This window comes from Schistocerca serialis, chromosome 8 (assembly GCF_023864345.2).
Source record: "Schistocerca serialis cubense isolate TAMUIC-IGC-003099 chromosome 8, iqSchSeri2.2, whole genome shotgun sequence".
Taxonomy (NCBI): Eukaryota; Metazoa; Arthropoda; class Insecta; order Orthoptera; family Acrididae; genus Schistocerca; species Schistocerca serialis.
Genome location: NC_064645.1, coordinates 97281407 through 97303183, shown reverse-complemented (window position 1 = coordinate 97303183; position 21777 = coordinate 97281407). Strand labels below are relative to the sequence as shown.

At 41.1% G+C, this 21777-nt stretch overlaps 1 protein-coding gene across 1 annotated transcript in view; it reads right to left on the bottom strand.

The window, feature by feature from the left end:
* The window catches only part of LOC126416286 (5-oxoprolinase), a 164548-nt gene that overhangs the window by 44239 nt on the left and 98532 nt on the right, over nucleotides 1-21777 (bottom strand). Inside the window, exons 14-17 of the mRNA XM_050083936.1 lie at nucleotides 17492-17765; nucleotides 17004-17248; nucleotides 8801-8912; nucleotides 4248-4472 (exon numbers count right to left, since the gene is read on the bottom strand). Of these exons, the coding sequence (XP_049939893.1) occupies nucleotides 4248-4472; nucleotides 8801-8912; nucleotides 17004-17248; nucleotides 17492-17765 (856 nt within the window). The remainder of the gene's footprint in view (nucleotides 1-4247; nucleotides 4473-8800; nucleotides 8913-17003; nucleotides 17249-17491; nucleotides 17766-21777) is intronic.

Sequence of the window (21777 nt, the reverse complement as noted above, 5' to 3'; positions counted from 1 at the left end):
ATGTCATTCCCCGGGACTTCAGGCCTTTATAAATAGCACCAACATACCCCACTGAAATTAAGAGAATTATAAATATACTGTAAAGCAAGAGCTCACATGATGTTTATGGAGTCTCTAACAGAATTTTGAAGTGTTGTTCTAATTTAATAAGTGGAGTCCTTAGTGATACATGTAATGCTTCACTGGCACAGGGAATTTTTGCAGACAAATTGAAATACATAATTGTCAAACCTCTTCATAAGAAAGGGGACAAGAGAGACTTAAATAATTATAGACCAATCTCATTGCTGACTTCATTTTCTAAAATATTCAGAAAGTTGTGTATTCAAGAGTAGTTTTACATTTAAGTGAAAATAATTTACTCAGCATGTCACAGTTCAGATTCCAGAAGGGTTACTCAACTGAGAATTCTACCAATCAATTAGTACAAGCCCTAAATAACAAATTATTGCCAGTTGGTATTTTTTGTGATCTTTCCAAGGCATTTGACTGTGTGGATCATGTTACACTCTTAGAAAAACTCAGGTTTTATGGAATTGAAGGCTATACACACAGCTGGTTTGAATCTTACTTAATGAACAGAAACCAAGAAGTGCTGAATAACACAAATAATGTTGGGAGGGTGGTAAAGTCTAGTGAATGGGGAGTTATCACAAAGGGAGTCCCACCGGGTTCAATTTTGGGTCCTCTGCTGTTCCTTATTCATGTGAATGACCTCACTTAACATTCAGCAAGCAGAACTAGTACTATTTGCAGATGACACGAGTGTTATAATAAATCACATTCCAGAAAGAGCAGCTGAAGAAATTGTTAAGGATGTCTTTCAAAGAGTTATTAAGTGGTTCCAGGAAATGGACTCTCCCTTAATTTTGAAAAAAAAAAAAAAAAACACCTCACTATATCCAGTTCTGTACATCGAATAGAGTCATACTGATAATTTAAGTAGCATATGAACAGGGTTCAGTTAACAGGGTAGATTTCTCCAAATTTTTGGGTGTTCACATTGATGACAACTTGAACTGGAAGAAGCATATTACTGAGCTTCTCAAACAATTAAATTCAGCTTCTTTTACTCTTCATATAATTGCTAGTCTTGGTAATAAACAGATCAGTCTCCTAACGTACTTTGCATATTTCCACTCAATACTGTCTTATGGAATAGTTTTCTGAGGTAACTCACCACTTAGACATAAAGTATTGATTGCACAAAACAGAGCAGTGAGAATAATTAGTGGTGTTCAACCAAGAATGTCATGTAGGCACCTATTAAAGGAGTTAGGTATTTTAACTGCACCATCAGAGTACATATATTCGCTAATGAAATTCCTTATAAATAATCCACTTCAATTAACGAAGAACAGTGATGTTCATATGTACAATACTAGAGGGAAAAATGACCTTTACTATCCATTATTGAAGCTGTCAGTTGCTCAAAAAGGAGTACATTATTAAGCAACAAAAAATCTTTTATCATTTGCCCAACAGGTAGCATATCAAGTTTTAAATCTAGCTTAAAATCATTTCTTTTGGACAACTCCTTCTATTCCATGGATGTGTTTCTGTTTCAAAACTGGTAATAAAAAATAAATAAGAAAATTGTACCTCTAAATGTAGTTGCATGTGTAGAACTAAAAATTTCAGTAATATAAATATTAGCACTATTCATGTGTGTATATATAATCTTGAAATCTGACTTGTTCCACATCGTATTGATAAAATAATTGTGAAAATGATCTACAGAACATAGCTAAACTAAACTACACTATACTAAACCTCTTATGCACAAGCAGTTCACAGCTCACTGGAAGAAAAGATTCATACTCCAGCAACTCAGAAGACGACTTTAGCTCCCCCTACAGATGATTTTTTTATGAACAAATCATTATCATGCGAGAATGAGGTTAGTGGTGTGACAAAAATGCCCTTAGGCAACTAGAGATTTCACAAAATACAGAACTCCACTTTCTCAGAGTTCTTTGCATTACAGATCACTGGCTTAATATGGACCAAATTGTCTCTTTTTCTACACCAGGGTACGTACTAGAAAATTATTTCTGTAGAAACAGTTATAAAAATTGAGGTACAGTAACTTTCATCTATCTGGGTCTAAAAGATAAATCTATTACTAGGTTTCATCATCTCAGTGCAGAAAGGCACATTGAGCTGGCACTCATTGAAGTCAGTGAGGCAAATACAGTTATAGCACGTATTTATCGCTCCCCAAACAGAGATTTTGAGTCAATCATAAATAAGCTTGAATATGTACTAAACAGGCTCCATCTAGACAAGAACCAGTACAATAAAAGATCTACTGCTCAACCTCACAGATACTTTTAACTTAAAATGGACGATGACAACACCAACAAGACTATAAAGAACAACTGCCAGTACCCTGAATCAGATATTAGTGAATATAAACTGCACTGCAAAATGTACAAGTACAAGCCTTACAGATCACGAAGCTCAAGTTGTTACCCTACAAAGCTACTTGAAGCCAACGCAAAACTACAAAAGAACTGTGACAGCATGGAAATTCAATACACGTAATATAGAAACATTCAATTTCCTATTATCAAAAGAAAAGTGGGGAGAATATCATGTGTCAAAATCTCAAGCGCGATGGAAAGAGAACTACTCAGATAAAGGAAAAACAATAATGTATGCCCTACTTCTGAGCAGCTACATTCAGAAATACATTCAAATCTACAAAAGACTGATATGCCAAAGAAGAAAAAAACAATGATAAGTTCATAATAGAGTCAGCCAAGCAGTATGGACAGCAATAATGAAGGAAACTAATATAGTGCCCCTAAAATGGAAAACATCATTCTGAACAAGAGTTTAACTGATCCCCAACACATCAAAAATCTTTTCAGCTGTTACTATACACATATCCCAAATAATTTGACAGTCAAAGACAAAACAGACACTAGAATGAAACAGAAAAACAAAGTGCAGTCATGTTCCTCTTCAATCTATGTTTGTGAAGCAACTCCAGATGGAATCATCCATGTTGCATGAACTCTTAAGATAATGTCATCAGGAATTGATGGTATCCAGACTGCATCATAAAGCAATGTATCAAAAACATTTCTGTTTCTCTTACAAACATAGCCAATTCATCTTTTCTGACAGCACATTTCCAGACAGTTTAAAAATTGCTAAAGTGGTTCCTATTCATAAGAAAGGAGACAAATCAAATGCAAAAAACTATTGACCAATTGCTTTATTATTCAGCTTTAGCAAAATCATAGAAGAAATAATTTAATAGGTTAGTGGAAGTTTCAGAGAAAAACAAAATGCTCACTGATATTCAGCAGGGATTCTGGAAAAATAAATCTACATCTTGTGCCATCTATGATTTTATACAAAATGCCCTGGAAACACTGGACAAAAAACAAAGTGCCACTGGCATTCTTTTAGACTTAAGTAAAGCCTTTGACATACTGGACCACAACACACTGTTGGACAAGCTCCAAGTATATGGCATTACAGGAACTGCATTAAAATGGTTCACACTGTACTTGACAAACAGGATACAGAAAATGCAAATAAAATATGAACTAAAGGAAAATACTAAGATATATTTCTAAGATGAAAAAAAACGAAAACAAAAAAAGATGACTCTCAGGGATCCATTCTTGGGCCAATCCTCTTGCTCCTGCATACAGGATGTAGAATTGATAGTCAATATTCAGGGATATGACAGGAATGACCATTTGAAACAAAAAAGGCAAGTAAACATGGGGTCTAAAACACATACCTTAAGGGCTATTATCAATTCTTGATCTTTGATATTGTGAAACAAATCTCTTCTACTGCAAGCTCTTTGCTTTCCATATTTTGGCAAGTGGCAGTATGGACCAAAACAAGAAAAAATGTCCAGTAAACATGTGCTCTAAAATGCATACCTTAAAAGTTATGAGCATTTGTTCATTAGAAGAGTTACGTTTCAAAGTAGTGAAGATGAAAAAGTACTCATATCTCTTGGGTTACTGTTTTCCTTTTGTGTTTGTTCTGTATCCCATAATCTGGAAACTTTTTTTGTATGAATGAATATTACTCGGTAAAATGTTATTTCAGTGCAGTACTCTCACTGTAAAAATTTAATATATGATGAATGTTTCTAAACAATTGTTCCCCTATGCTATAACCAAAGACAAAAAAATTAACATATAAAAGAAAACAATTAAATGACAGTGATTTTAGTTGGTCACTAGTGGTGCAGAGAATTAAACTATACTTACAGCCCCAGCACCTCCAGCAACTGTCTCGTAATATCCCCAGCCCTCTTCACCAAATGTAACATTGTTCATGCAGCCTTGAGATGCTGCACACGCCTGGAATGCTTTTAGAACAACATCTACAATTCGCTGCGATGTTAACACATTTCCACCAACAACAGCAGCTGTGTCTGAAGGGTCGAGCATGGAGCCAGAAGGTATAACAGTTTTCACTGGATTCAAGCACCCCTATTGAGAACAAATATGTGGATATGAAAATATATGCATTACTTATTTATTATGCAAAAGAAGAGTAAAATATCAAAAACACATGTGTCATCATAAATAAAGGGTAATTTCAGCCTTAATTTTCTTCCATGTGTTATTAAATGCATTCTAAATAAAATAATGGGTAAGAAAAGAAGTAAATTTTGTGGAATTGTTACATCACTGAATTACTTCTTCAGCCCAATATCAAAGTTTTTCTTAATACAGTTTTTCATATAATAGGTATGGAATCACCCTTTTAAAACAAAAATATGTCGATAAACAGAAATTTAAAGCCAAGCAGTATAGGATGGGAGAGGGGTAAAACCAACATGGCGGCCATTTTGGAAGCCTCCATCGTGGCTGCAACTCTTAATTTTTAAGATCATTAGGGGGTTGTGTGACAAATCAGACAGATACAGAATTACATGAGAAAAACAATGGTGCCTTTCCATTCAACATAGCTTTGTCCATTCTCAAGTTTTGTCACATTTTGTCCATAACAAGGCAAACGCTGGTGGTAACACACAAAGGCTACAGGACACACTCAGCATGTCTTAAGCTGGCTGTCATCCACAGCATCCATTCCTCATACATGCACATGCACCAGTATGCAAGCACATGCTTCAACAATCCAGTCCCCAAGGTTTATAAGCTTTCCAAATACTGCACACACAACTGCCATCACATTCTGTCCCCTCCCCCCTTTCCCCCTCTCTGTGCCGCCCCAGAGTAGAAATATAATTAACTTAAATGCAAGGAATATGACAGACAATCTACCAGATGTCTACAACCTATACATCTCTGCAAAACCTGCATATCCAGGAATGCCTGGACAGCTAGCCCATAATCACGTGGGCCATCACCATGCTGTAACAAAGTTGAAAATGTCCAGTCTTCAGGCAGCAGCGATGGCAGCACATCTTTTCTAACAATTGCAGGGGACTGGTCTACTATCAGTGTATGCTGAACAATTAGGGGCCCCAACAACACAAGAACAGCATATCGCACACTAAACCATCACTTTTGGTGCGCCAACTAAGTTCAAAGGATCCATCGAGTGAGGGTTGACATCTGACCAGTATCTGTGGTTCTGTTTGTTTACCTCTCTATCCACAAACAGTACATTATAGGAGAAATGTCAGTTTTTCATCTAGCTTTTGAGTCACCAAGCCCACCAAATGAGAAAGACAATCTGAATAATCCGTAATGGGATGTTACATTTTCATTTTGTAAGAGTGTGATTTTCATGTGGCCAAAATTCGCATCACTGGTGTACAGCTGACCCAACTTGTGATGAGTATTGCACTCCAAAGTCTTACTGAACAATGTTAGAATAGCATTTGATGTTGATTCAACTTTAGCTATTTTAAATTATCTGGCTTTCAGTTTGTTTGCAAGAGAGCCAGTTTCACTGAATTTTGAGAGACGTTTCACTGCAACACAACAGATAATGATGGGTGGTTTCTCTGAGTGGCATTGATTGAAATTCTTGGTGGTAGTATGAGTGATTCTCTCTTCTGAAGTCAGGACAATCTCACAGTGTTTGGCTTGTGTTAAGACCATTAAATTTTAGTGCATTGCACTGCATTAGCTGATTTTGTAATGTAGCAAAAATCAGAAGTACTGTAGCAGCAGAACTTAAGACTGTACTAAGTGACTGCTTTGGCTAGTGCTATATTAATCATGAGATAGACAAAAATTGCCTGAAGATGGACAGGGACGCTGTTAATGAGTGCAGGAGGAATTGGTTACTGTCCAAAAATAGCTGGAATCTGTGTTGGACATGACCTACAAGCTTTAGGCTGCAGCCCTGGGCTGTGGTGGCACTGGGGCACCATGAGACAAATCCTCTGGTACCTCTAGAGCCTATAGTGTCATCTGGACTCCCTAGTGTTACAGTACCTCCCGATTCACCTGTCCTGGCTGGCTGACACTTACTTGCAGTGAATTCAGAACAGTGGCAGAGTCATAAATTTTTGGGTGGAAGGATAAATGGGATGCAGCTGCTGAGCTGTGTCGTCATCGACCCCCGCCCCCGCCCCCCCTCCTCCTCTGCACATCAAAACCAGGTCTGCGAGATTGCTCACTGCTGAAAGTATGTCTGACCAAGCAAGAGACACTTTGTCTGTTAGGAAAGAGGCCAATCTTCCTGAAAGATAGGAGCAAGTGCAGAGTGTGAGATTGTTTGTTATTGGGAGCTCTAACATTAGGTTGGTGATGGTGCCCTTAGGGAAATAGCAGGCAGGTAAAGAAAGAAGGCCAATGTCTGCTCTGTTTGCCTGATAGTGGGTGGAGGGAGCCCTGCTGTCACCAATTGCACTGAGTGCACACAGCTGCAAATTGTGCCTCCTACTGGCATGAATGACATCTAGTGCATGGATTCAAAGGCCCTACTCAGTTCCTGCAGGCATCTGGCTTCTTAGGTAAAGACACCTCACCTTACTTGCCAGGTGGAGGCAAAGCTAAGTGTTTTGCAGCACCGTTCCCAGAATCTATCACAGGCTTTTGATTTGGATCCAAGTGGAAGGTTTAAACCAGAGGCTCAGATGATTTTTGATGCAGATTTCTTGATCTCCACTATCAGTTGGATAATATTAAGCTCCCCCCCCCCCCTCACTTCTTCATTTGTACGTCCGGCCTAATGAACAAAATTCTGAAAGCATGGAATATCAGACCAGTTGTGTGGCTGTACTGAGAAGTTTCAAGCAACCAGAACACAGCATGAAAGAAATATTCAAGTGTAAAAGTAGGTTCAGTCATGGTCCAAAGGAATGTTATAGTATTTTTACTTTTCACAACATACAGAAATGACCTAATGGATAATGTCTGAAGTTCCACAATGCTTTTCGGAGATGATGATGCTTTTGTATACAGAGAAGTTGTGACACTAGAAAACTGTAGTAAAATACAGAAAGGCCTACAGAGGACTGATGGTTGGTGCAGGGGCTAGCAGCTGATCCTCAACATACACAAAGGTAACATGTTAAACATAAAAAGGCAGAAAAAATGATCATTGAATGACTACATGATTGAAGACACTTACTGGGTGCAGTCACATCTATAAAATATCTAGGAGTAGGCACACAGAGTGATTTAAAGTGGAACAACTATATAAAACAGATCACAGGTAAGGCACCCGCCAAACAGATTCATTGGAAGAATCCACAGGAAGTGAGGTCCATCCACACAGGAGGTAGTTTACAAAACCCTTATTTGACCAACACCTGAATATTGCTGATCAGCCTGGAATCGGTACCATAGAGGATTGACAGAAAAAAAAGGAGAACATCAAAGGAAGCCAGTACATTTTATTACAAGTTCATTCAGCTAGCTCAAAAATTGACACAGAGGTGCTCAACCAGTTCCAGTGACAGATGCCGCAAGAGAGGTGCTCTGCATCAGAATATGGTTTATTGCTAATGTTCCAACTGCATACAGATCTAGAAGAATAAATCAGTACATTGCTTGCCCCTCTGTGTGGCTTGTGAGAAGACCATGAAGTGAAATTATTGAGATCTGAGTTCACACAGGGGCTTACAATCTTCCTGCCCCCATGAACCATTGCAATTAGAACAGGGAAGGGATGAAGTGACAGTGGTTCACAAAGTAAGACTTGTCACGTACTATAAAGTGGTCTGCAGGCTGTAGATCAGGTTTCATGCTACCCATAAGAATGGCATACTGGTCATTACTAGAGAATGAATAAAGCTATGCTCTAAGGAAAGGCACCATTGTTTTTCCTCTTGTAGTTCTCTATGGACCCATTTCCATTTCAAAATTACAAGTTGCATTCAAGATGGCAGCCTCCAAAACAGTCAAAGACTGCCCATCAATAGGAAAAATTCTCATCATAATGAAATTTTAACAATACCACACACAGTTTTTCTTCAAAAACTATACAATTATAAGACAGAATTACCTACCAGTACTTTAGCATTGCCAGTTGATCCACATAAAAGTACACTAAATTCTCCTGGTTATCAGTACTACATGTTCTTTCCTTAGAGCGAAAAGAGGGATAGGTTGGGAGAGGTTAAGAAGGAAGGTCATTACCTACAAAAATGGCAGGAGACAATGATGAAAAAGTGAGGGGGAGGGGGAGTGGCCATCAGAGAGACTGGAATTACATCCTATGTTCATCCGATTCTCATTCTAGTTCCAGAAGAGAAAACTTTAAATAATAATTATTTACCTAGTCACCAAGCAGATTCAGAATGTTGACAACAAAAACTGGTACTTAGAATAACAAAAAAGCAAAATTATATGAAGTTTTATTGTGAGTCAAATTGCACTCACAAATCTCATACCTGATTAAGAGGGACATCATGCCCAACCATACAGCGTAGGCAATAGATGAGAGCAGACAGAGTTATCGCCCTGGGGGCATTGCAGTTCCCCCATACTTCAGGCCCGGTACCACTGCAAAAGTAACATTCCATTCATACCAGCTTAAGAACTTAACAAGGAAGAGAAATGTTCATACATTCACTCTCACTATAAATGTAACCTCACTCAAAGTGAGCACTCAAGAGTGCAAGGAAAGCAACAAGTACAGGGGCAGTAAGAGGCAATTATTACAAACTTTATTAAGTTCAACACAGAGACTATCAATAAGAGTGTTTATTTTGTTATTAAGGGGTATTAATTGTATGCATCCATACAGTCTTGTTTTTTCCAAAATGTTTCTCACATTGTGACTCTCAAAATGTTGTACTGTTCAACTTCCCTTTGTCAATCAGTGCACTGTTCACATTTATGAATATTTGTGCAATTCTTCAAAAAACGGAAAGTCCAGGCTGGAATATCAACAATATTATGAAAAAGATAGATGGCTACTCACCGTAAAGATGGCACATGGAGTTGCAGACAAGCACAGAATAAAGACGGTTACACACTGAGCTTTTGGCCAGACCCTTCTCAGAAAAGAAAACGTGAACACATTCAAACAAGCAAGCACACTTCATGCTCACATGACTTTTACCACCAGCAGCACTGACCAGAATGCGACTTGTCACGTGAATAGCAATCGGAGTGGGGTGGGGTGGGTTGGGGAAGTAGGAGGGATAGCAGGGTATGGGTGGGGGGAGAGAAGTCTGGCAGGACATGCAGGAACTACAGACTGCCCACCACAGGCTGGGCCACTTTTGAAATCAACCATGTTATATACCAGTTCTGTTGCAACAATTACACAGCTTTTTATATTGGTATGGCGACCAACCAGCTGCCCAAAAGGATGAATGGCCACAGACCAACTGTGGCCAAAACAAAGTAGACCACCCTGTGGCACAACATGAAGCTGAACATAACACGCTAAATTTTAATGACTACTTCACAACCCATGCCGTCTTGATCCTCCCCTCAACCACAAGATTTCAGAACTTTGCATATGGGAGTTATCCTCACAACAAATTCTCTACTCCAGAAATTATCCTTACTTCAACCTACAGTAACCTACTGTCCCCACACCCTCCACCCAACAGTTTTCTGCCCCCTCATCCTACCATCTCCTCCCTTTCCATATTCCCTTGCCTTCATTGTGTGCCCCTCTGTCAATGTACCCACCTGCTCTTTCCCCTTCCCTGCTTCTCTTCTTTCCCACTCCCTATATTTTCCCCCCACACTCCAACCCCCAAACCTGCACCTGGCAATCTCTAGTCACCACACACCCTGCCAGACAGCATTCTTCTTTCCCCCACCTGTCTTCTACTATTCCTCCCCCTTCCCCTGCCCACTCCAAATTGCTGTTCACACGACAGTCACATTTCAGTCGGAGCTACCAGTGGTCTCTGTGTGTGTGTGTGTGTGTGTGTGTGTGTGTGTGTGTGTGTGTGTGTTTCCTTTGCTGAAGAAGGCTTTGGCCTAGTGCTTTAATGTGCAACAATATTTTTATTGTGCCTCTCTGCAACTCAGTAAGCCATCTTTACTATTGCAACTAAATGAAGGCAGTCTATATTGTGCCATAAGCATTTCACTTCTTTTTAATTGTGAAGCATATTCAGTGGCAGTTTGTGATCTGATTGGTGTACTGATGCAGGTGCCATCCTGGAGTTGCACATAGTTGGTGTGTGTAACTAAGCTGTCCAATTTTTGGCATTTTTTAACAAATTTTTATTTTTAAACAGCCTCTAACAACCCAGCTATTTAGCCAACTACATTATTATTTAATACTTTCCAAATGACATAATTAATTAATATTTTAACAAAAAGGGATAGCAGGATACGTATAGTGGAAGAGAAGACAGTGTCTGACAGAGCACGGGGGGGTCTAAAAGGCAGCAGGACAAAGCTGCCAGGCGCAGTGTTGGGAGGCTGTGAAGGAGGGGATGGGGAAATGGGGAGCAGAACAGGAGAGGAGCAGAGACGGCAAAAGACCAATGGGTGCATTGGCAGAGAGCAGTGCCCAATGAGGGTAAGAGGACATAAATTGGGAGGATGTGACAGGACAGAGGGCGGCAGAAATTAATGGGTGGAGGATGTGGGGCCTCAACCTAGGACAGCCTATTGTCCCCATACCCTCTACCCAACAGCGTCTGTCCCATCTGAAGTATCACATCCTTCCAATTCACATCCTTTTACCTCAATGTGCACTACTCTCCGCAATGCACCCTCTCTTTAACTGCCCTCTCTGCTCCTCTCCTTTTCTAATCTCTGTTCCACCTCCCCTCCACAACAGCCTACAAAGCTGTGCCTGGCCACCTTGTCCTACCACCTTATAGCCTTGCAATCTCTCTGAGACACCACTCCTCTTTTCCCCCATCTGTACCCTGCTATCCCTCCCCCTTCCATGTCCCATTCTGGACTGCTGCTTTCATTCCACATTACAAGCGGCAGTCTGGTGAATGCAGCTGGAGATAGTGGTCATTTGTGTGTGAGGTGTGCATGCTTGTGTGAATGTGTGTGTTTTCCTTTCTTTTCTGAAGAAGGCTTTGGCCAAATATCAGTGTGTTGTAACTTCCTTTTTATTATGCCTATCTGCTGCTCAGTGTATCATCTTTATGCTGAATAGCAACCTATCCTTCTCGTAATATTGTTTCTGCAGTCACAATTTGGAAGGTTCATGAAGAATGGAGGTTTACTCTTTTTTTTACACTTTTTTACACCTTTTTTCTTTTTTTTCTGGGATTAATGCTTCAAATCATTCTTGCCATCATAGTGGAGAAAATTATCCACTAAAATAACCGACTGAAAACACATCAAGCAGTTGGTAAAGTCAAAGCATGTCAATCTGTTGGAAATAATTCTCTTTGCACTGACCTGCAGAAGAAGGTGCTATATGCAAAACAATCTGAAGGAAATTTGAGTAGCTTGGTAGGATGTTTACATCAATTCAGTTTCTAGCCAATTGAGTCACGAAGGAATTTTATGTACAGCACTTCATGTTCCAACTGTTGGAGGTAAAGGATCTCAATCTTAGAGATGGGATGCAAGAAATTACTGTCACAGAATAATAGTGCTATTACTACAGGAGCTGTACTTAAAAGATGTGATTACGTAGGAACAGAGCAGGGATTGAAGGAAAACGAAAAGACAGAAGTATTTTTAAGTGATGTGTAGCAATCACAGAGACTGATTGTTATGGGAAGATTGTTTTCATGCCAAGGCCAAGCAGGATACATGAAAAATGTGAAGTTAGATTTTTGTTACAGCAATAACTTATTTTCTGAATTGGTGGAGACATAATGAGAAATTGTTCACTGTGGAACAGCTAGGAAGCTGAATGTGCTAAAAGCGGAATCAAAAATAAAACAATAAAGCAATAATGGATTCTTTTTTATAAAAGCTATTTTCTGGTTTTGGGCATGGAATCTTCCTCTGCCAACCTGCTTATGGGTCACTCAACAGAGCCTCACTCAACACCTCACACCACTTGTCTAGTTCAGATTCACTGAAAACCAGGAAGTCCAGGATGGAATAAAAACAATATGGAAAGGACAGATTGATACTTGGTATATACAAATGGCATTGAGTCACAACAGGCACAATGAAAAAGAAAGCTAGAAATATTTCAGATTTTGGACAAAGTTCTTCTTCAGAGGTAGAAAACATACATACATTCACACAACAACAACAACGATGACACCTCGCACACAGATGGCAGCCCTGTCCCCGGGCACTAGGGCCCAAAGCGGCTGTGACTGATGTCAGTGACAATCCACCTGACATGGGTAGTGGAGGCAAGGAAGAGACGTGAAGCAGGAAGGGGGAGGAGAAGCAGGGGAAGATGTTTGTGCTGCCTGTGGCAGGATGCAGGGACAGCACTGGGATGATGCACTTGGGTGGGTAGGGGAGGGACAGCATGGTAGAAATCTGCCTCCCCCTCCAACACCACACCTCTCCTTTACCACCGCTACCTGCCCCAGTTAGACTGCTGCTCAAGTCAAACACAGCAACAGTAGGGCCTTAGGGCCCAGGAATAGAGAGAGAGTGTGTGTGTTTCTAGTGTTCTTTTCCTTGTCTGCAAGTCAACACCTCTTCTCTATAGTGTGTAGTGATCTATCCTTCCCATGTTGTTCAGATTCACTGAGAACATTTTATTATCTAGATTCATGGGAAGGCCTATGTCTCTGTGTCTGCTTCTCCCTACCTAAATGTCCAGATCCAAATCATCTTCCCTTGATCATTCAATTACATGAGCCGCAGTCCCTGATGTCCATGCCAATCTGTCAACTGACTCAACAGTGCCCATGTCAATATGAAATGTACCAATCATAAACAATATTTCTATTTTGAGAGCTGTCATTGATCCCATGTCAATAGGCCTCTTCTGTATAGCCTTGGAATTATCCAAAATTGTCCAAATATGAGCCTCCATAGACATAACAGTGTGCGTGACGAGTCAAGAAATAGATTTGCAATGCCATTCTGTCCTATGACAACAACAGACCCATCACTACTGAGTACTAGCTATCATCTAGTATTTTCTTTATCATCCAGTACCATCAGAACTTGAAAAACACAACACTATTATTCACAAAGGTTTAGACTAACCCTCATCTAGCACCAAATTGAGAGATATGATTCCAAAAATCCTTCCCTCATTACTCAGTTAATCCAACAACTGCATGACTCATTCATCATTCATGATCTTAAGTACTAATGGTGTCTCATTTATGCTGTACATGAATGTGCTAATGAAAAAGAGATCAAACTAATACATATTATAAACAAAAATCTTGGCATCTGAGCAATTTCCAGAGGTGGGTGTCAATCATTTTCAAAAAAGGAGAAGTCAGGGGCTGGTAACTACACAGGAATATAATTAGTAACAGTGACCTACAAGATATTCTCAAAATCATTTTTGAAAAGAGGAAAATCGACTAAATTCACAAACTGATGAGTACCAGATGGGAGTTGGAAAGGGCAAATCATGCACAGAACAGATCTTGAATGTGAACCTGATCAAACTTTGGAGGACATCAGTTTGGATGGAAAATTCTGCAAACTGATTAAACAAACTGCAAACAATGTACTATCCACTTTCATGTTCTAAGGAATTCTCAGAGTCCTTCAGAAGCAAGAGCCATTCAGGACCAAAATTATAGTCAGACAAGCAGACAGACTTTAATCCCTGATGTGGGGATTAGGGAATGGTGACAAGGAATGAAAGGAGTGAGGTGAAACGTGATTTGCATGCAACAAAAAAAGAAATACAGATGCACTTCCTGGCATTCTCAGACGGTACAGTGATAGTGCCAGAATTATTAAAAAGAGACAACTAATCAAACCACGAAGCTCCAAAGTAAAGTGTCTAAATGAGGCTTACATTCCTCTATTGTGAATACACAGTAAATGGCAACCATCACGATAACTCGCCCTTAAAGCTTTGTATGCAGCAGAACGTATGACCCTTGTAAGAACATGATTACCTCAGAGGCTAGAATTTATAGAACAAAGTATTCTTATGAGGGTATTGGGACCTCAAAGAACAGGAGACAGCCAATACAGAAGATAAGCCAACCAGAACCTGTACACCCAGTTAGAGAGCATCTCTGCCACTGTCAGGAAAAGTAGGATCTTGTTCTTTGGACACATCCTTAGAATGGCCCATGTGAAGTTGACACATTGACAAGGGAAACAAATTAAGCTGGATCCAAGAGATAAAACGGGTTCCAGAAAAAATGGGAAAAGTGGATAGCAAAACTATGTAAGTCATTAAGCTGAATCGTATTCCTCTTCAAACTGATTCAATGACAATAGCCATGAAAGCATGCAGACATAAAGAGTGAATAAGATTGCAAAGCATGAGGTTTAAGTATGAGGTTTAAGAATCCTAAAGCCCAGAAGAAATGAAGTTGGACAAAATTAATGTGGTCCTTAGATGGCTGAAATTCAAAGAAGACATACACAAGTTGTATCAGAAGGAAAATTCACTCAAGCATACTATAAAATTATGAGTAGAGTTACGGGACAATACTTATCTTCAGGAGACGAAATATCAATGACACTGATAGGTGCATATAAAAATAAGTAACATTGCCACACTTTCAGAAGCAATATTTCCCTCCTCACAGATATGAGAGAGAGAGAGAGAGAGAGAGAGAGAGAGAGAGAGAGAGAGAGAGAGAGTGTTAGAGAAGGAAAGGGCAGGTCACTCAAACCCCAGGATGAGAGGGAATTTTTTTATATTCATTTAAAGAATGTTTGCTATTTTATGAATGATCAACTTTTTTCATTGTAACATTGTAGAAAACCGTTTAATATTCAAAATTTGTTTCCCACTGAAGATATTTTTGTCCCTCACAAAACTGTGGAGGGTACTTCGTGTGAATGATATGCAGAGAAATGTGAAATGAATGGAAAGTTGCGACTTTTATGAATAACCACCTCCTAAATGACATGGCATAGATATTAGTGATGTTAGAGAAAAAAAATTGGCTTCAACATTTGGCAATGCTTCACCAGTTCAGCAGTTTCAGGTCTCTGTCTCCCCTGCTCCTCAAAACAGTTGGGTCTTCCTCTTTCTGTACCTCCAATTGACCAGCGTTTCATTTTTAATGTTTCTCAACCTATCCCTTTCTCCTCCATGTAGAAGGAACTGATAGTTCCAAAAGCTGTTTTAGTGTTGTGTATTTTTATGTGTGGCAATCAGCAGTAACTGTAGTTCACATCCTAAAGCTATAAACTGGTGAGCAATTAAGTCTCAATTTCAAAGAAATAAATAATGGTAGATAAACAGATAAGTCTACAAAATAAATTTTTAACTCAGTCCAGCACCGTATATAAGCTACTAGCAACCCACCCCAGTTTTGCACAGGTGGCATTAAGTATCTATGGTCTATCAACTTATCTGTCATACCAGTACTTTTGTTTAAAGGGCGCCGTGTACAGCTATGATTAAAAGTCAAATAACAACCTCAGGTAATTGAATATCATTACTTTTAAGCAGCACATCCCACTTACTGGCATACTACAGTGCCCACAGGTGTGAGCAGACTCCCCAACCACAACCTGCTAAGAATGCAGACCTTGCACCAAAGGCTCTGCAGCCACTCATTTGTCAATAAGATGAGGGCACCAGTGCACTGCACATATCAAACTCTGTACAGTAGTTCCCAAGTGCAGCCTTAATATACAAGCAGAAAAACACAATAGCGGACTGTAATTCATCATAGTGCAGAAAATTTTCAACAAATATTTATAAAATATACACAAAAACCTTCCTTGTGAGTCAATAAATCTATTGTGAAACTTTACCAAAATCTCTACAGTAGTTCCTGTTTCTTCTCATCCCATCTGGTAAGTCTCCCCTGACATGGGGTTCTGGGCATCTATTCTGAACTCTCTAGTCCCTCCCCTCCACCCCTTCTGCCAGAAAAACAGGCCACTGGTTCTGAAAGCTTGCAAATTTAAGTACTTTTATGTGTGTGTTCTCCTGTCACCGCTTGGCAAGTAGTAGTTACCTATCCAATTACATAATGTTTTCAGTTAAATAATTTTTCAAAAATTGATCATTTTCATTGATATATGTTGATCTGTATTGAAAAAGGTTGTTATTATTATATTTGAAAATACTAAAAAGATTATGCATTGGTAATGTATCCTATAAGGTGATGGCAAGAAAAAATGTCCAAATAAATCAGTTTTGCCTACGACGACAAACACCACCTACTTACAAGCATAAAACCACAATTTTTTAGAAATTGTTCTGTACGACTGTGGTTTGCTGATCATCTCCCTATGTTATCCTTTGCCCAATGCACCACTGGACATAAGAGCTGGAAGTGAACAGGGTCAACTTACTGGCACCATGTCCTACTAAGGGCAATGAACCATGTTACAGACATCTGACCATAATAAGTTTCTTTCCAGTACTGGGAATCAAACCTTTGATCTCTGAGAGGCAATGCGATTCCCTGGCCAATCAGAAACAGGGGTAGACATTTTTAGTAAATCTGGTTTACATCAAGTGCTTTTTTGGAAAAAATTGTTCCCTCTCCATTTATTGAGTTGAATTGTCTTATTTCAAAAAGGCTCAATTTTATAATATTTAAAATAAATGCATTAGCATACCTGAAATCACAGATTGCAGTTCCTTCGTCAACATCAATTGTTACTCTTAGTTTTATAGGAGACCCATCATCCATGTACTCTTCAGCCTCTAAGACACTTTGTCCAGTTCTCTCCTTTGCTCTTTTTCCGATTTCTCTCAGCATGTCCCTTACAGCTATTTCTGCATTGGACTGAATATGGCCCATGTATGCTTGGACAACATCCAGACCATATGCATCAATAAGCTCTCGCACCAAACTGATGCCCTACAAAGATTTACAGCAAGAAATAAGAAGTGAGAATTACGTTCTTTCTTTCATAACTATTTTAAAGATTATTATTATTATTTTTGTAAATGTTCATAGTAATAAGAGCCAATAAATGATGCTGTTATTAATCTAATGCTTCATATATTATTATCAGAATGCAAAAAAGTAAGTGGAAAGTTCAATGATTTGTAGTGACAATATTTGTTTGATAACTTTGCAGATGCAAAATAAGTGTCATACCTTCTGGTTAGCTGCGATCTGTGCTCTTAGATCAGACAAATTGTCCTGAAGATTCCTGGTTCCTGAAGACCCGGGAATTTTCCCTGGTGCCATGAGAGCATCAATTAACTCTTGTTCATTAAATACTCCTTTCTTCACAAGGAAAAAGCTCTTGAAACTAGCTCCCTCTTCTATTAGGCTTTTAGAGTGTGGAGGCATGGATCCTGGTGTAATGCCACCAATGTCTGCATGGTGTCCTCTACTGGCAACGAAGAATACAGGCTTCTTCTGGTCCCTGCACAATAGATAACCTTCAGTTACATATATGCAAATACCGACATTCCATTATTTCAGACCTTTCTGCCCAAAATACTTACAACTGTATATATGCAACTGACTTAACGCAATATGTTAAAACCATTTCTTTTTCCCCTTGACAGAACAATACACAACAAATGGAAAGCATTTACTGTATTCAAACCTTATAAAATGGTAAATTCATGTATTTGGTTATCTTTTGGATTTTTACTGTTTTCTTATATGAGTATATTTTTTGTTTCTTATAATTCCTTGTCTCCTCACACCATATTGGCTACTTTACATTCATTCTCCGGTAAAGAAATATCACAGGTCTTTTAACATAACATCTGTTATAACCACGAGTGACCGGCAAGTAGTGCATGGCAGAGAATGGAGATGCGAAGCCGCCAGTCAGGGGAGCTGCTGAAGGTATCACTAACAATGAACTGACAGGACAGTCAAACAAGTAGGGTACGATAGACACTATGACCGACCAGGACACAACACAAAGCAAGCAGCAAGAACTGACGTGATAAACACAGCGAGACAACAACAATGCAGGAACACTCCAAACAATGACAGTAGGCATCTCAACACACGGAAGTGGAAAACAGTATGGCCAAGATGCACATATGAACTATGGTGAGTACCAGACTGCCAGGTGGCCACCTAAATACATGACCGTGAGAAACACGATTGGTTGTGGACTTCACATGTACAATGAGTGATGCACTCACACAGTGAGGCTCATGGAGCAGGTGAGCGCCAGAGCACAGCGACCCCTTGTGGGTACCCAGGTCCATATCCTCTAGCGCGCATTCAACTTACATGCCGTCCGACACCAGATACATCTCCCCAAAAACCTGTAAATTGGGGCAAAAATGCCCTAGACGGTGCCGTGGTGGGCGGAAAGAGGAAATGGAGGGAGACCCTGTGTCATCGACCACCAGTGGCGGGTTGGGAGGGAAGTCTGTGGAACCCATCAAAATGTCACAGGAGGGCAGGGTATCGCGCAGCACCTCCGATCCTTGTGGATACGGGAAGGAGTGCCAGCATGCCTGTGGCTGTCAGAGTGGGGCCGACTCGACGGCCTTGTGCACACAAGGAGGAGGTGAGGGGTCGGAGGACTTGAGGTACCACGAAGGGGTATGAGACCGGAGTTGGCTATGGTGGCAGCACTCAAGACCCTTCTTTGTCTGTACCGACGTCACACACTGCCCATGGGTCGCGACTACTGTGGCGGGAGTCCAAGCAGCCTTGCCCCATACGAGCAAGGTCAGAAGTGGGGCTCAGAAGGTGACAGTTTCAGCAGATGGTGCAGGGTCCACGATTGCTGCCCATGGAAGAGTCTGGCCAGACTTTGACCATCAATTGGCATGGTGTGATAAGTGGTCAGGAATAAGGCGAGAGCTGACATTATTGCAGAGGGTTCGACTGCTTTTGTCAGCTGTTGTTTAAATGTTCTGACCAGTCATTCTGCTGTGACACTGGAGGACGGATGGAATGGAGAGGTGTGTATGTGTTTGATACTGTTGGCATCACAGAATGTGTGGAAGGAGGCTGTCATGAATTGAGAGCCATTATCAAAGACCAAGGTACGAGGTAGGCCTTCGATGGCGAGAACCTGAGCCAAGGCCGTGAGTATGCCATCAGTCATGATGGATGACATACACACCACATACGGGTATCTGGAGTATGCATCCACAATGAGTAACAACATCGATCCCAAGAACGGGCCCGCAAAATTGAGATGGATGCTGTCCCAGGGCCAGCGAGGTGCAGGTCAGGGTGCAAATGATTGCAAAGGGCTGGTGACTTGCACACACCATGCACCCACAGACCAAGCATTCGATGTCACCATTGATGCTGGGTCAATACACATACCTGTGGGCCAATGCCTTCATACAGGACATCCCCCAGTGTCCGTGGTTTAGCAAGCATAGGATGCAGTGGCGCAAATCGGGTGGGATGATCACCCAATGGGCGTCAGCCACCGCAGCTGACAAAAGTACATTCGCCACAACCGAGAGCCTGTGTGAGAGGTGCCGCCAGGGACTAAATTCAGTTTTCAGCCAGTGGGCCAACCAGTAGTAGAGAACCCACTGGCTGGCTGATGCGACCTGTGCAGCCGTGATGGAAAATCCATCCAGTGTACTTTGGCGGGTGGTATCAATATGAAAGCAGAGGACTTCCTGTTGATCAAACTCTGAATCAGGGCCTGAGGGGAGACGTGACACGGTATCTGTGTTGGAGTGTTGAGAGGTGGGATTATATTGGATAACGTACGTGTAATTGCGTAAGAACAGCACCCACCGCCAGAGACGAACAGTTCGCTCTGGGAGGTTTGTGTGTGTGTGTGTGTGTGTGTGTGTGTGTGTGTGTGTGTGTGCGCGCATGTGCACACATGCCGGATAGGGTAACCAAAGGCTTGTAATCAGTGAGGAGAGTGAACTTCGTCCCAAACAGATAGACGCAAAACTTTTCAATGGCAAACAATTGCCAGAGCCTCTTTCTCAATCTGAGAATAGTTCCTCTGTGCTGGGGATAGCATCGTGGATACATACGCAATGGGCTGTTCTGAGTCATCCTCATTCCTGTGAGCCAGGACTAGTCTGGAGAGAAGGCAGTAAAGGCAAGGGGGGGACCTGAGCATAGTTTTCAAGCGGAGGAAAGCTTGATCACAGGCAGGAGTCCAGTTGAAAGGCTCCCCTTTGCTATGCAAACGATTGAGGGGCTGTGCTGCGTCAGCAGCCTGTGGCAAAAACTTCAAGTAGTAGTTAACCTTGCCCAAAAAACCTGCAGGTGAGATAAATCATTGGCATGGGGAAGGGAGTTGATGGCCATGACATTGCAATCCGATGGGCGAATGCCATCTTTACTGAGGCAGTGCCCCAGGTATTCAACTTTCAGTTGAAAGAAACTACACTTTTCCAGCCGACATCATAAGCCTGCAGCCTGCAGGGTGTGAAATAAGGTACTGAAGTTTTGCAAATGCTCGTGACATGTACCATAGGTGACCAAGATGTCATCGAGATAATTGACATGAGCCAGGACGGGCTGAGTGAGCCGCTCCAGGTACCTCTGGAAAATGGCCAGCACCAATTGCATTTATATAATCTGAAAGGCCTGCTGATGAACACAATGTTCTGGAATGCCTCATCTAAGGGTAATTGGTGGTAAGCCTCTGCCAGGTCAATCTTAGAGAAGTACTCGCTATGTGAAAGTTTGGTGAGAAGGTCTTCCTGTTGGGGAATGGGATAAGTTTCAACCAGGGACTGTGCATTGATTGTAATGCGAAAATCCCCACATAGGCGAAGGGAGCCTTGGGGTTTCCTGATCACCACTAACAGGGTCGCCCAAGCACTCGCTTTCACGGGCTCAATAATTCCAGCAGCCTGCAGTCTGCGTTCTTGCTCAACTGCCAGACTTAAGGCCACCAGAACGGGTTGAGCCCGGAAGAACTACAGCTCAGCATCTGGTCAGAGAACAATATGCGCCTGGAAGTCCAAAGCACAACCTAAGTCTGACTGAAACAGAGAGGCATTGTCCGAGCACAGATCGTTGAGGTACTGGAATGGGGCGGCAGTGGAAATGATCTTAACTTCATCAGAAATCGAAAAGCCAAACAGTGTGAAACCATCAAGTCTAAAAATTGGAAGCCAAGGGATAGTCAACCACCAATAGGGTCAGGAACGGAGAATATATGTACAGGTGCCTTGGACCAGAAACTGCCCACAGAGGGTGATAAATGCATCAACACATGCGAGCAATTGCCGAGAGTTAGGAGACAGCTCCATGGAACCCAGGCGTGTATACATCGCCAAATTGATCAAGGAGATGGTAGCCCCCATATCAACCTGGAAACGAATATCCACGTTAAAAAGGCAGAGGCTGAGGAACAACGTCTGCACAAATGGGGCGTCCAGTGGGACGACTGACTGCAGCATGGGTAAGGGTGGGAGAGGGTTGGGAAGCTGCAACAGGCATATAGGAGACTGCCGTCTTTC